Genomic DNA, 16,245 nt, shown 5'->3' on the forward strand with positions numbered 1-16,245 from the left:
GCTTCATTTGGGACAATTTTCTTATTGTTTTATGAAGTAATTTTTTAGTACAAAAAAAAAATGTGCTAAAAAATTATTTCATAAAGTATTAAGAAAGTTGTCTCAAACGAAATCATAATGTTGATGAGGGCGAATGATTTGCAGTGTGACTAAAACATCAATTCATGGATGTTGATGAAGATTGACATCAAAAATATGTCATCGATTAATAGAACTTGGATAGCATAAGTAAATTAAAGAGGAACGATTGATGGTGCGAGTAGGACATCAGATTAGAGACGTTAGTAGATGAAGAGTCCGACAACATAATTGATGAACTCTAAAATGTTCCTAAAGTTTAAAACAAAGTTATTTTGTTTATTATAATATACATTTAAATCACTAGCATGCTAACTTCTACAACAATATCAAGCCTTTGTCTCACTACGTGGGGTTAGCAACATGAATCTTTTTTTTTTCTATTGTGTAATGTTAAAAGTTAAATCCTTATTTAAATTTAATAAAGAAATATTATTTCTAATATTTTATAATCAAATCTTTTTAGATCTATCTCTACATTTCTTAAAATAAGTCAAATATAATACCTCTACTTTCCTAATCGGGTCATCAGAAGGCCGTCGTTTTATGTGACCAAATCATCTAAGGCGACTCTCTCTAATCTTACCTTCCACAAGAGCTACTTCAACACTTTCACGTATATGCTCATTTCGTATCCTGTCTCAAAGGATAAATCCACTCATCCACCTGAGCATCCTCATCTCTGTAACACTTAACTTAGTATCATGCTTCTCTTTTAATAGCCAATATTCTACACTATAAAGCATTGCAAGTCTCACCAACATCTTATAGAATTTTTTCTAAGTTTAAGGGAGACTATTTATCATACAACAAGTCTGATGCATTCATTCACTTCAACAAAATTTGAATTTTGCTGATAATATCCTCATCTATTTCACCATCACTCTGAACAATACATTCAATATATCTAAAACGTGTACTTTTATTAATGACTTGATGTCACAATCCCCCACTAGATCTACTACTACTAAAATTAAAAAAAACATGCTAACTTCTAATAAACTAAAATAAAAAAAACAATAAACAAAACATAGCGGGCTTAACCAACAACCCTAATGAAGATAAATTAAAGAATCCGATGGCCACATGCCACAGTTTCATATAAGAAGAGCGAGGCCATTTTATACTGCACTCGCCACTGCTCTGTTCTGACTACCCACCCCACGACATTAGTACTTTAATGCCCCCAATCCCGTCCGCTTCTCTTCTCTCTCCTCTTCCCTTCCCGCCGGCGACCATGCAGCCGTTCCTCCGGCCATCTCTCCTGCCCATGGTTCTCCTTCTTCTCTCGCTGGTCCCGATCAGCGTCCCCCTCTCCGCGCCGGAACCGCAACCCCCAACAACGTCCGACCTCAGCATCACCGATCTTATGTCCAAAAAGGGCTGCAAGACCTTTGCCGAGCTCCTCCATTCCACCAGCGAGGCCGGCGATTCATTTGCTTCTAACGTCGGCAGCGGGATTACCGCCTTTTGCCCCACCGATCCCGTATTAAAGCCTTTTCTCCCTCGATTCAAGAACCTCACTGCCGACGGGAAGATCTCGCTACTCCTATACCACGCCATCCCAATCTACTACTCGATCCAGATGCTCAAATCCAACAATGGCATCGTGAACACCCTCGCCACAGACGGGACTACCAAGAACTACAACTTCATTATACAGAACGATGGCGACGTCGTGACCTTACAGACGAAGGTCACCACGGCGAAGATTACCGACACGCTTTTTGACCAGGATCCGGTGGCCATATACTCCATTGATGAGGTGCTCGAACCGACGGAGCTATTTAAGCCGGCGGAGGTGCCGGCTCCGGCGCCGGCGCCAGTGGAGGCTGCTGATTCGCCGAAAGCGGCTGAAAAGAACCGGACGCATGAGACACCACCAGCGGCGAGCCCGGGCGGGAAGGCGGAGGATCAGAAGGCGGCGGATAATAACAGAGCTACTGCTGCTGCCGGTAAGTCTGTTGTCGGCGGTGCTGCTGCGGTGGCTGCGCTTTTTGCTTTAGTTTTTGGTTAGGATTTTATATGTTTCTGTTCTCAGTTTTTTGCTGGTGAAATTGGTTTGGGAAAATAAGAGAGGAATGGGAGAAAATTTGTTATCATAGTGTGATATATTTTGTATTAGGATAAAATTATTTTATTGTTTGTGTTTTTAATTTTATGCTTCCCAGATTATTACTAAATTTAATTAAACTATTTGATAATATTATCAAATTTGAAAATATAAATATATTTAATGTGTGCTAAGAAATTCATCACAATATAGGTGTAATTTTCACATCTTTGCTTTGTATGAAAATCCAACAAAGATAAAAAAATGATTCAATTGACTTGACCTAGATGAAAATATATATATATATATATAAGTTTGCCACTTGCCCCCTGAGAATTTTTATACTTAAAAGTTTTTTTTTTTTTGGCGGAACCTGACGAGTCCACCCAGTGACATCGGGCATTCGGGCCCAAACTTAGTTTTGCCCCACCAACAACACTAAACCTCCGTAGATAAAAAAAGATTTTAATAAATAATAAAAAAAGTCATCTTAAATGAATTCATAATAAATAAATTTAAACACAATTAATATCTTGAGAATTGTGACCAGCTATATCTTGGGGATTGGAAATCGTCTGATTAGAGCTACTTCGGCTTCAATTCAAACACCAAAATAATCGAAATAGATCAATGGCTTATTTTATTGATATTTTGTGTTGAAGGAATCAATATATCTGCCAAATTCAAAAAGAATAATATATATATATATATACGAGAAGATGTTAGGCGATGGGCATTATGATTCGGTGCCCCTAATATTTAGATTCAGGTTTAGTTTGGTATAGTTTTTTTATTATTATTTTTTAAAAAACTTTCTAGTATAATTTTTTTTTGAACTTCAATTTTTGTAGTAGAAAATTGCTTTAGAAACTATTTAAAATGTTATCCCAAATAAAATATTAATGACTAAAGATTGGTACTTGAAAATTTTATAAATAGGACAAGGTTGTCGCTGCTTCGGCGTCAACCGGGGATATTAATATATAAATAAATTTTTTACAAAATTAAATTCTAGACCATCCAAACTCTAATTTCAACAAACGTATAGTCGAATTAAACATCTCAAGGACCGAAATCAGTATGATCCGAGATCAAATGGGTTCAAACAAAGGGACCAAAGCACATTTTGGAGGTTCAAACCATTAATTAGATGATCAAATGATATCTAAATATGACATGCTTATAGTTGAATCAAGTGACTCGACGAGACGAATCCAACGAGTCTAAGATCGCTCAATTCTAACATAATTAAGACACTTCAATAATTGAAAAATGCTCTATGATCGGGGGGATCAATATCAGCCATCCAATGGAGCACTATGAAACTGCCCTGGATATTTTCCATATTTACATGGTGTGCCACTCACGATAATCTATAAATAAACCCCCACTTTCTACATGAAGGGGAACCTATAGCTAGAATTGAGGTAAGCTCTGAGACTTCAAGAGCTCCAACACCATCGCTGGTGAACCTCTATTGACTGTCACCGAACCACCGCTCAGCCGACAATCGCCTATCGCCGTAGAACTTCCACCTAATCGCCAATTGTCGTCGGACCCCCGCCAGACCATCGACCTCCACCTGGCCGCCGACACCCGCCGCACTTCCACTTGGCCAACAATTGCCGCCCATCAGCCGGACTTTTGCCAAACCTATAATAACTAAAATATGTGAAATGAATTTTTTTAAAATATATAAAAAATCTGAAGTGGCGTGCTTTAGCGCTGATATGGTGAGCGCTGCGACGTGTATATATATATGCCTCACCTCACTGACTCCTTCACTTGGTTCTTTGCATCATATTTATCTGTCATTCATGTCATATGTTTTATTCTATTTATTGTAATTGAGTAATCTCTTACTTATGTTTTTTATTATTTTGATTTCTACAAATTTTATCTCTCCTAAACCTGCCAAAATGCATTATCTCCTTATTTCATAAGTTTTCACTATACAAATTTAGATATGTTATAGATTTGATTAATCTGAACGATTAGATATAATTTTATTGCATTTTAAATGAAGTGCTGAATAATATCAAATACATGATGAGATAACTCCACGTGATTCCCTACTAATCCACGTGATTCACTAATTGGGAGTCATAAGGAACTACAAATTGATTGAGAGTTATAAAAAGTTGGGGCAATTTATTGAGAGTCATTAGAGCGGAAGCAAGATACCCTTAAGATACACTCATTGAATATTCGAATATTGATACTAATAATGCATCAATATTATGACTGACACTAATATTGTTTACTATCATTAGCATTATTTAATGTTATTGATCATGATATTAATATTATTATTGAATTAGTACTGCTGACTGTTACTGATACTATGATTAATGATGCAATGAATTGAGATGTGACGAATTATAGAAGAATAAATTAATATGGATAATTAGTATAAATATTGATGCATATATTTTTTTTATATGATTTATAACATATTGTTCTCTTTTATCTTGCATTAATTTCAATTGTAAAATTTTAATTACTTGTTAGGTTATATACTCATTATGTAGTTTTACATATTATCATGAAAGAGTAAGGATCCTATGATATGATGTTCTGGAAAAGACAAAAATGCAATCATATTTCTTTATGTTGTTCATTGATAAACTCTAGTTAAATGGTTAAAATAAAAGATAGATGTAATTCTTCCAATATAAATCATGGAGTGTAACACGACTATTATCAGACCATCACATGACTACTAGCCGCTGCTGGACTTCCACCCGAGAGTCAAACATCTCCCAAATTTCATATTAGTCAAACCTTAAAATCAATTTCATTGCTACTTAAAAAGCTCTATTGGATGTATTTTCTTGCAATAATGACAATATATGAAATGCTCAAATGTGTGTATGCCATAACTTATCTAATAATTGCCTTCGGATCACCTCTAGTCTGCCAGATTTCTGCCCGATCGACATCAGACTTCCGTCCAACTCTCCAAACTATTGTAATTCTGCTGTCTTTATGTCAAGAGATGGGTCAACATTTATAATTCATTCAAATTTAATTAAATCTTTTCACCTGGGTGAGATCCCGTGGGTTTTCCCTCTTTGGATTTTCCACATAAAAATTTTATGGTATTTTTTTGCTCTTTGAATATACACTCATTCTACAAGCAGTGAATATTCTAGCCCGCAACATTTATCACTATCAGGATACAAAGAAAATTCAATATTTAAACAATTTTTTATACTATACATGCATTAAATGAATGTTTTAAGAAAAAAATTCTTCATTTTTATATAAAATAATGCTATCATACAAATAATATTGTGAGATTTTTACATATATAATACTTCAAACTATTATATTTACTTATCTAACACTCAAAGTATAATATTCACATTCATATCACCAAAATATATTTCGTTTCATCTAAGTTACCACTCCATCAAAACTCCGTAAATAGCCAAATCAGGGTGAGCAAAACTCCATGGTAACTGAGATAAAACGGGGTATATTTAAGTGGTAGATATGTAAATAGTATACTTTGAATATTACATAAGTAAATATAATAATTTGGAGTGTTGTGCACATTAAAATCCCTACTATTTTTATAAAAAAAAAAAATACAAGGCAGTGGCTTAACAGCCATCTAATTCTTTTGTTTGGGGCCCACCTGCTCGAAATAGTAGCTGGGTGGTCCCATGCACTCACATGGTAGGGTCAAAACAGTCAAAACATATCATTGTGTGATAAACTATAACTAACGTGACAGACCAATTATACAGCTTTTCAAACTTGAACAGTAAGTTTTCATTGGTTCCTCTCCATGCATGCAAATATTTAAGAATTTGAATTTCATAGATATTTATGAGAAATTTTGTAATAAATTCTTCATAATTGGATTTTTTAATTAAAAAAATTCTATAATTTTTGCGAAATTTTAAAACAATGCATCACATGACCTTACTCAAATCGACCGTTGGACTTATTATCAAATTTTTTAAGATTTTTTTGTAGATTTTATATATATATTTTTTAATTTGGTAGATGTGTCTTTATCATTTCTTTAAATTCTTGATGATGAAATCAAGATTTTTTATTTTTTTTTAATTTCCCTTTAAGAGCTTGAATGTATAAGATATATTCTTTGGGGAAATTTTTTAAAGGAAAATCATATAAATTAAAAGATGATAATGGTGATAATACTGTGGAGACCAAGTAAAAAAATTTAAAAGAAAATCTTCCCATGTTTTCCACCATTTTTCTTCTTTGAGAGTTTTAGTTTCAAGCTATTGTTAAGGAGAAGTTTTTTTTTTCCCTCACCATCTTCTAGATGATATTGATCTTTATTTTAACATAATTTTATTTGCTTTCCAGCAAATTTATAGATAACTATGTGAAGAACAATTTGGTCTTCATTTTAGACAAATTTTTTATTTCTAAAATAAATTTTTAGTACAAAAATATCTTGAACAAAAAATTTTGTATTAAATAAAATTTGTTTTGGGCGGGATTAGTTGGGTTGGTGGACGAACATGGATGAAAACTATTAGAATATCAAAACAGTTAAATATTGTATTTATTATATTCATGCTTACGTGTCATTACTTCATTAGATAGCAAGAAATGTATAGGTGTAAAACAGCTATATAAACCTATGTATCTATCTCCTAGCTATGACAAGAAATACATTTTATTACTTTTCTCTGTTCTCTGTTTTCGCATCTGCTTTTCTTTTCTCTGTTCTTCATCTTCTACAGAAACCCCCCAACCCAAGTTTGAATCCCCTCTCGTGCCACACGACCACTTAAATGGGGAGAAAATAATTGCAGGTTCTACTCCTATGGGATTAGTTTCTGGTCGGCTCGCCGAACGTTTAATTACACCGCTATGCTCCTCCTATGGGGATGGCAACTGGTAGATACCTCGTTTCAAAAAAAAAAAAAAAAAAATTTTAGGCTCAATTCTAACCTGTAGTAGAGTCTTGATAACTCCACAGGCAATAATATGATCAAAGCAAACAAACCCTTTTAAGTTCTGAAAGGAAGGTAGATGAATATGTTAGACCGGTCCAGCTAATAATCCCCAGAGGCGGAAATGTCCGCCTCCTGTATGCGCCGAACACAAGCCACAAGGATTAAGGAGCTGCTTTCGAAGGATTTTTTAGGGATTTCGGAGGGAAATTTGAATGTATTGAATGTTTAGAAATTTCCTTTTGAATTGTATGCATTAAATAGTTGATTTTCCTAGGGTTATGACATCTTGAATTTGGGTTGAATTTGAGATCTTTAGGTTTAGATTTTTTTTGGGTTCTAGCGGCATCTAGAGATTTGGGAGAGATTAATCCTCCTCTCGAATTGAGGATCAACTGTATCTTGCTATTTTCCGTTTCTATTACATCAAATAATATAAAATATCTACTGTTTGTATGATTTTGTGTGAAATTTTGTAGAGAATTCTCTCTGTTTTTCGAAGATTGATAGGAATTAGAAAATACTTGAGATCTACATATGTTTCCTATCAGAATCCTTCATCTCCCAGTTGGGCAAGGGAAAGTAAGCATGCTGTATGCATTTGAGGGATTGACAAAACAGAACTCTCCTTCTACCTCGCCAGAAAACTTCAGATTATTAAAAAGTGCTAAGCCATCTCTATAAAAGAAGACAAATTGTACATAGTTAAATGAAATACATTTACATGTAAGATTTTCATCAGCTTTGATTCCTTCTTATCCCTTCATGTTTTCTAACGAGAATAAAATAGAGACTTCTTAATGAAAAGTACCATCCAAGCAATTGAATCCATGGCATGGTACCATGGTGTAATTTTGTTCTGGAAATTGAAAGTATGTTATTGGTGCCAATGGGGAGTGGCAGCTAGGGGTGAAAATGATTCGAGTTGAGTCGTCGAGCTGAAGCAACACTCAGTTTGAATTTGAACTTAACAAATTAATCGAGTTCTAATTCGAGCTTGAGCTCAACTCTACTAATTTGGGTCGGCCCACAAGCTGGTTTATTCATTATGGCATAGATCAGTTGATTTAATTCAAGCAAATGTTGTGATAAAATGATAAAATAAGAAGTTGAATAAAAACAATGGAAATCACTTGGGCCAAGGAAGGCACATAATTTTTAAATAATTTTGACTTTGTTCTTAAGCCTTTGAATTCTAATATATTTTAAGCATATTTATACTATTATTGTATAAACAAACTCGCTCACACACTAGCAAGCTATGTTGAGGATGTCTCAAATTTTATTTGTTAGCTTGTCAATTTTAGCTCACGAGCCATTTATCCAATAGCACAAATTAGCTCACAAGTCGGCCCAACTCAATCAGAACCCGGTTATCACCATTGAACCACTTTGACACTCCTATTGGCACCATCGAACCACTTCGATTGGTAATTAGCAGCGCAGAGTAGTGGCGGGGCGGTGTTTTTGGCTAACTAGCCTAACTGTATCCTATAATGTATGGAGGAAGTTAGATGGAATAGTATGTGACATTTCTAAGTTGATGGATGCTCGTTTTGGTTTTGTAAATACTGTTGCCTAACATATAATTTCATCGTTATCATCATTTTGGTGAGTTTAAAGTACACCATCAGTACTTTAAATTTAAACTGAAAATCTTATGAAGGCATGAGATGACATACCTCGGTGACCTTACAAATAATTGCACAATTGACCAATGGTAAAATGAGCCTCGATAAAGAGATGAACACATCAGGAAGAGCGGCTGTTCAAGTACTCAGTATTAAGATAGAGAGAGCTCTGCCTATTAGAGAAGACTGACGTGATAGAAAGTGGTGAGAAGCCACTGAAGCCCTTCTCAAACCTCGCTAGCCCAACCTCAACGATGTATTTGAGAAGCTCGTGTTTGTGGACAATAGGTTGGGAAGCAAATTCTTCAATTGGCATCCACTGCGTTGCACAATAGAAAGAAAATTTTCAGTTTCACCTCACAAAATAATTGTGACAATGATAAATTCATCACTCAAATAATGCACCCGGCAGCTTTGATGAGAGTTTAACAAAATTTTTAAGAAAATAATAACCATTTTTGTTTTCACAGATTTTACATTTTACTCTAATAACTAGTCATACGGCATTCTGGTTGAAAGGAAATTCACCTGTCTTCTTATTCAAACTTAATCAGTTAATACAAACAGTTTACTCAGCAGCTTTGATGAGAGATTAACAAATTTTTAAGAAAATGATGAGACCACTTTTTTTTCCATGGTTTTTACTCTGATAACTAGTCCTTTTGCAATCAAGTTGAAAGGAAATGCTCTTATTTTCTTATTGAAACTTCATTAATCACCGATTATTTGTTAACGTCAATGAGGAACATCCCTTTTCATATAGCTAAACAATTTCTGGTTTAATTGGAAGTGGGAGCCTTCAATGATAGTAAAGCATACATTGTTAAACATTAATCGATTATCAGAACTTTATAGGAGACAATCCATCAGATCAAACTAAGTGATAAGTGATCCACTCTCTGAATAAATCAATAAAGGAATAATGCGAGACAGTAGTTCGAAATACTTCCAATAGTTCCTTTATTGTCTATGGCTTTCTTTATTTCCACTCAATGTCTATCAGTCATTCCCCACTACCTTTAGACCTATAAATGTCTATTGTTGCTATGCTATTTTGCATAAATCCAGGAGAGAAAAAAAAAAGCTAAAGGAATAATGCGAGACAGTAGTTCAAAATACTTCCAATAGTTCCTTTATTGTCTATGGCTTTCTTTATTTCCACTCAACGTCTAATTGTCTATCAGTCATTCCCCACTACCTTTAGGCCTATAAATGTCTATTGTTGCTATGCTATTTTGCATAAATCCAGGAGAGAAAAAAAAAAAGCCCACGCGTGACATTTCACAGATAAAGTGCAAACGCTAGAGATCATAACAGTACTTGATGAGAAGAAAAAGAGCTTGCATGTGAAATAAAGCGAACTTGAATATAGGATGAGGGCTTTCTTTTGTTCCTAAATTAATTTCTTTTAATTCATCAGTATTTGATTTCAAGCTACCTGGCATCCTCCATGTGCATTTTAGTTTTGAATTCCTTCAAGATTGCTATATATTTCTTGATAATTATAGACAAATCAACCAAATAGATGCATGTAAATCACGAAGACAATAACGTGTCTTTAGAATCAGGTACAATTTCATTACTTTGACTCACTATTTTGTTAGCAAACTAAGAAATATGATGGTGAAAAGAGAAGGAGCCGGACAAAAGGGTTTAAAAATTCATGGAAATTTGTTAGCAACTTAATGAGTGATGACTCGTCATTTCCAACCGGACAACTTGCTTGAATTCAACAAACCTATATCTAAAGCAAGTTGAACTAACAATCAAATAATCAGAATAAAATCAAGATATCAAAGTTTATTGCTGGTAGTTTTAGGATATGAAGAAATTCAGTGACAAATGAGAAACGTAAAAATCTTTTATGGTGGTTGTGATCATGGTGAAAACTTAAAGTTGAAGGACTCGAAAAAGGATAGAAAGAAAAAAAACAAAATGAAGAGATATGTCCCAGCTACCAAGCATTCCTCCTCCACCAAACTTGAAAGAGACCAAAGATGCATGATTGTATAGGAAAATCAAATTACCTGAGCTGCTTCAATTTCTGATTCTTGCTTTTGAATGTCAAATGAAAGAGGATTCATCAAGCACACGAAGAACAAATCAGACTTTTCAAAAAATGCCATATGGCTTTGCCTGTAAAACAATAATCATAACGTGAGCTATACAGTAAACAGTATATATATATATATATATATATATGCCGATATGCCGGTGCAATATTTGCAATGGGAAGCTTTCTTCTAGAGATGCACAAATGTGGTTTGGTCAAAATTTCAAACATTTAGATGCCATTCCAACGATACAATTTAGCCCAAGCCATGTGGATGCTCCACAATTAGCATGTGCTAAATACTAAAGAATATTTTCCTCTCTTATTCACCACATTTTGCATCTCATGAGATTAGAAGTGGAAGAAAACAACGTTTCCGAAATGAAAAGCAAAATTAGTGTTTTTTTTATATGAAAATGGGATGGAAACACACAATACTACAGGCAAGAGTTGGCTTTCTTTGAAAGGAACTTTCTACAACTGATCAAAACAAAACATTTTAACATAAGAGAACAGTATGCATTTGCGAGTAGATCAAACCTTCTGTTATAACTACTGGTTTAAAGATTTAGGCTTCGTTTAGAATAATTTTTTTACTGCTTTTTAAAGCAGCTTTCAAATAGAAAATTTATTTGTTTAAAATTTTTTTAGCTAAAAAACTACTTTAGAAAACAATAAGAAAGTTGTCCCAAACAAAACCTTTGTTACAAAGAAGTTAACAGATGATGTCAGAATTAACAGTCAATTGCAAATTAAAACATTTAGCAGCAACAATAGCAATAGCAACATCCTTCTCCCAATTATTCGTGCCTAAATTGATTCTCCTACTCATGAAGTTCCTCATCCCCCCCCCCTCCCTCCTATTAGTTTCTTAGATGATCATGAATAGGGGGTGCAACCAAGTCATGCCGGCTCGGACTTGACGAGTCAAGCTTATGGAGCTCGCAAGTTGAGATCGAATAGGATTTCAAAATCGACGGCCTTATCGAGCTCGAGTTCAAATAGCCCTCCGCTCGACTAGATTACTTGTTGAGCAGCTCACGGAACTAAATGTCGGAATCGCAGTGGGACACGAAGGTGGAATTGAACATCGAGATCACACACGGGAAGATGGATCGCACCGTGGGCAGGACGGAAGACGATTCGCACAATCGTAAGTGGGGGAAGCGGGCGGGCGGGACGAAAGGCGGGAAGGCAGGCGGGAAAACGAAATCGTGGGCGGGAAAAAAAAGCTCAAACGTGGGAACGAGAGCAGCTCGACGAGCTCGTATTCACCTAGCCAGTCAAGCTCGAGTTCGAGCTCGGTATTTGGCTCTCAAGTTGATCTCGAACAAGGCCGGACTCGAGCTCGATTCAACTCGTTTGCACCCCTAATCAAGATTCACAATATTCTCTTAATTCTGATGAGAGCATGTTGACCTCTACATGTCCTCCACAATTCAACTCGATCAAACGTGACGATGATAAAGAAAGCTTGACTAGATTTCACGAGCGATGGACTCAAAATTAAAAAGAAAAAACTCTCAACAAAAAATACATATTACTTATTTCACATAATAAATAGTTTCCTTGAGTCCATAATATCAATATAGTTCAAGAGGAGGCTTACATATTATTTGGATTGGGTATCCTTGGATTCGTCGGATTATCGGGTTGACCCGACCGACCCAAAACCCCGGAATATTGGGCGTGGAAGGTAGGCGCAACTCGCAAGCACAAAGAGCGTGATGGTGAGCACGTCGAATGAAGGGGTTGAGCGTTGGTGCTGGTCCGAGTGCGTCTGTTTGATTGAAAAATATAGTTTTGAAAAGTATTAATTTTCTTTGGGAAAGTTAAAAAGTTGAATTTTAGTTTTGGAATCAAACACGACATTAAGAATGATATACCATCTCAAAAGGAGAGAATATCACTCACTAATTAGTTCAGATTACAAAACTTTAACTTTATCCTTACTATCGTAGTCAAACTCAAGATAGAATCACATTTTACCCCAAAGAATCAAAATGGAATTTAATCGAGTGTTTGACTATGCTAATATGGATTAAAGATCATTAATTTCTTAATCAAAATCACGATAATAATTGGTATATCTCTCCAAAGAAAAAGATATCAATCATTATCGATCGTTTAAAAATGATGATAATGATCGTCGGGTTTGATTATCCCCAAATAGAATTAATTGAGGTTTTGAAAAATTGATTTTGAAAATCAGGTCTGAGTTACTAAATCTCCTACGAGCGCAAGCCCTCGTAGTTAATTACATCGTAGGAAATAGAATTTTCCTACGAATACTCTCGATTAAAATAGCGGTAGAAATTTCATTTAAGATTTTCAAAGCTGGATATCAAATGAGGTAAAGGTTGGAATTTTTAATTGGGATTGGTTTAAAATTGAAGACTTATTTCTGGAATCAAAGGAAGAAGGGTAGGAGGTGTTTTAGGATTCTGAATTACTTCAGAAACACCTCAACCTATCCTACGTGTTGGGCTCGAATTTGATTGAAAGTGATTTAATGTTTAAGTGATCAATTTTATTAGAAAATTGGGATTCAATTCCCGGAGGGTGAGGTCTTATGACCCAAGCCAGCCTTGGAACCTAAGTCTAAATTGGGTACTGAAAAGTGACCCGAACCTAGTTAATGCAGTGCAAATCTGGTCTTACCCCGGCCTGGATTGGGGAGCCAGCTAAACCACCTAAACGATTTAAAAATATATATCCAGTCTTTTAATATTGAGTGGTAGGGACATTATTTAGAAAAGTTTAAAGGAATGGGGTTGACATCTATAGCAGATCCTTATTGACCCCTTAACTTATGTCGAGTATTTGATGTCTAAATAAATGCAATTAAAGTTTTAGAGACTTTTAAATTTGTTGCTAACGTGATGCATGCTAATTGACTCGATTAAAGGCTTGAATTTGAATGGAGGCTATGCAATGAGAACTCCCAGCGGTCCCGGGCTTACTTCTTAAAACGTTAGAGTTTCTATGTGAGCTTAAATATTTTAATTTGATTTAAGTAAAAAAAGTATTATTAAGTCCTTAAGAGTCTACAACCGGATTCCAGGCTAAAACAAAGATCGACATGCAAGATCGTCAAAAAACTAAAAAAAAGCAGGCATATCCTAATCGCAGTCAACATCAAACATTAATAAATAAATCAATTAAATTAATAGCTTAAATTGAATGTCCATGTGGCAAGTGCCACTTATTATTACAAACCAGGATTTGCAGAAAAGTAAAGTGGCCGGGCACCACTGACGACAACCCGGATTCTACTCCTAAGACTTAAGTGACTTTGAGAATGGGTCTTCTCGTTATCCACTTCTTCGTCCCTCTGCTGCTTCTTGGATAGTCGGGTCCGGATATCCAAATGAAAAGTAACACCCCCTTGAACGGGGTGTTATCTTTCCTCTTTGGATATTTTAAAGTTATCCTAATTTAGAACTCTAAATGGAGAGAGACTCTCCCCTAAGGGATGTCCCTTCCTCTTTGGATTCCAAATTGGATATCTAATCCCATTCTCAAAGCACTTTAAACATTACAACCATGATATAATCAAATTACATTTTGAAAAATAGAATTCTAGACTCGATCCTGCAGAGTTATCCTAATAATCAGCAGTTATATAAATAATCACAAGCAGTTATAATTGATCTCAAGCAGTTGATATATTTGAAATTTAAATGCTCAACAGAGTGCAGTAAATAAATAAACAGACAGTCAATCAATTCTATGCTAAAAATCAGCATGCAGTGAAAGCTCGAAAACCCGACACAGCGAAAAAGTAAACATCGGCCTAGCCTAAAACTAGAGTTGGTTGTCCTAGCAAACCATCTAAAGTGTGTGAGGTAAGCCATGTGGTTTGGATATGTCCTATGTAGGACAAATTGTTAAAGTTGTTTGACGTTCTGATTGGTTGAAAGGCTTAAGGGAAGATTTAAATTTGAGTTTAAGTATTAATGATTTGATATTTATTTTAAATTTGATTAATGATTTTTGGAGTTTTACAGTGATTTTTGAGTTTTGAGAATTTCTGAATTATTTTAATCATTTAAATAAGGGGTCAAAAGTTGACTTTTTGATTAAGAATGTTTTTTAGAAAATTAGCATTTTATTTAAAAACTAGACCTTAATACGATCAGTTAGACTATAAGTACGTTAAAATTGGATTTTTCTGGATTTAGTTACGAAGGTTTGAAGTTTTGAACTGATTTTGACTTAGGTTTGACCAAAAAGTTAACTTTTTGACTTTGACTTATTTTTTAAGGTTTGAAATTTTTGATAAATACTAGACTTGATTTTGAGTTGAATGTCATCGAGTTTGGTCAATTTGGAGTTTTTTAGAGTTAGTTATGATTTTTCAAAGTTTTCTATTTATTGAATTTATTTAATTGTACAATTAGAAGGGTTTTCTTGATTTTGCTCCAAATGAACTCCAAACTCCTTGAAATCAACTCCAAACGTCAGGAATGACCTAAGATGAGATTCCCAAGTGTTTTTGAAATTTTTTAGAATTTTAAATATTTTTAATTAATTAAATTAATTAAATATTAAATTAAAGCCAGATTTGATGTCAAATTGAGTTAGTTTAAATTTTCATTGATTAAAGGTTTAATTCTGGTCAGTTAGAGGGGTTTTTTATATTTTTTGGATTTAAACTTGATTTATTATAATTTGTAGAAGTTTTAATACTTAATTAAGGGGTTAATTTTGACTTGTTTAATTTTTTGACTTAATTAGCTCCAAATTGGATGAAATTTTAAACTAGGGTTTATAATGTCACTAGGTTTAGTGTTATAGAGTTTCACCCCTATTGGGTGTATGTAGAATTTCCTAAAATTTTTCTAATTTAACTAGACCTTGTCCTTAATTATTGTTCCTAGGTGGCACTAGTATTCAATTGGGTCTAAATCTCTGTTCATCTAACCCTTAGACATACACAAACACACCACAGAAATTAGGAAGCCTAAATCTACTAGTTTGGAGAGTTATGAATTTCCAAAGTTTTGGGTCCAAAATGGACCCAATACTTTGTAAATTCTCCCCACAGCAATCCACTGGATATCTGGACCTAGAAAAATTACAGATAATACCTAAGATGTCCAAAATTGTTTCACCAAAATTTGAACACCATTTGGCCACTGGATTGAAAGAAAATTGGATTTCAAATAAACCCAAATTTCTCAAAAACCAGTGATCAAAATATGTTTAATTTGATTTCAATAAAAACTAGAGCTCAAGAGCTTTCCAACAAGCCCTATAACACTAATTTTGGTGAAAATTTTGATTTTCTATGAATTTTGGAAGATCTTGGCCTTTTTTGAATTTTTTTGGACAATTTTTGGTCAAACTGACCAGAATGGCGTCGCCCAATAGGAACGCGCCACGTGGCGGGTTGCGGCCCGCCACTTAACCACGTCAGCTAATCCAGCCGCGGGATGTGGCCATTTCTGGGCCGTCCAATCACGCTGAAGGCGCGATCGGACG

The 16,245-nt window shown here is 34.7% G+C and overlaps 2 protein-coding genes across 2 annotated transcripts in view; one reads left to right on the plus strand and one right to left on the minus strand.

The window, feature by feature from the left end:
- Window positions 1-1,185: 1,185 nt before the first annotated feature.
- Window positions 1,186-2,237, plus strand: LOC110114479 (fasciclin-like arabinogalactan protein 1). Its single transcript, XM_020847367.2, has one exon. It carries the CDS (start codon window positions 1,259-1,261, stop codon window positions 2,093-2,095), a length of 837 nt encoding a protein of 278 aa, XP_020703026.1. The 5' UTR covers window positions 1,186-1,258; the 3' UTR covers window positions 2,096-2,237.
- Window positions 2,238-8,601: 6,364 nt separating this feature from the next.
- The window catches only part of LOC110114478 (nudix hydrolase 10), a 39,055-nt gene continuing 31,411 nt past the window's right edge, over window positions 8,602-16,245 (minus strand). Inside the window, exons 8-9 of the mRNA XM_020847366.2 lie at window positions 10,733-10,841; window positions 8,602-9,024 (exon numbers count right to left, since the gene is read on the minus strand). Of these exons, the coding sequence (XP_020703025.2) occupies window positions 8,827-9,024; window positions 10,733-10,841 (307 nt within the window). The 3' untranslated portion in view covers window positions 8,602-8,826. The remainder of the gene's footprint in view (window positions 9,025-10,732; window positions 10,842-16,245) is intronic.

The sequence above is a fragment of the Dendrobium catenatum genome, unplaced genomic scaffold (genome assembly GCF_001605985.2).
Source record: "Dendrobium catenatum unplaced genomic scaffold, ASM160598v2 fragScaff_scaffold_1608, whole genome shotgun sequence".
NCBI lineage: Eukaryota > Viridiplantae > Streptophyta > Magnoliopsida > Asparagales > Orchidaceae > Dendrobium > Dendrobium catenatum.

Bases quoted from the DNA above. Each gene is read 5' to 3' on its own strand.
- LOC110114479 (XM_020847367.2), top strand. From the start codon at position 1,259: ATGCCCCCAATCCCGTCCGCTTCTCTTCTCTCTCCTCTTCCCTTCCCG.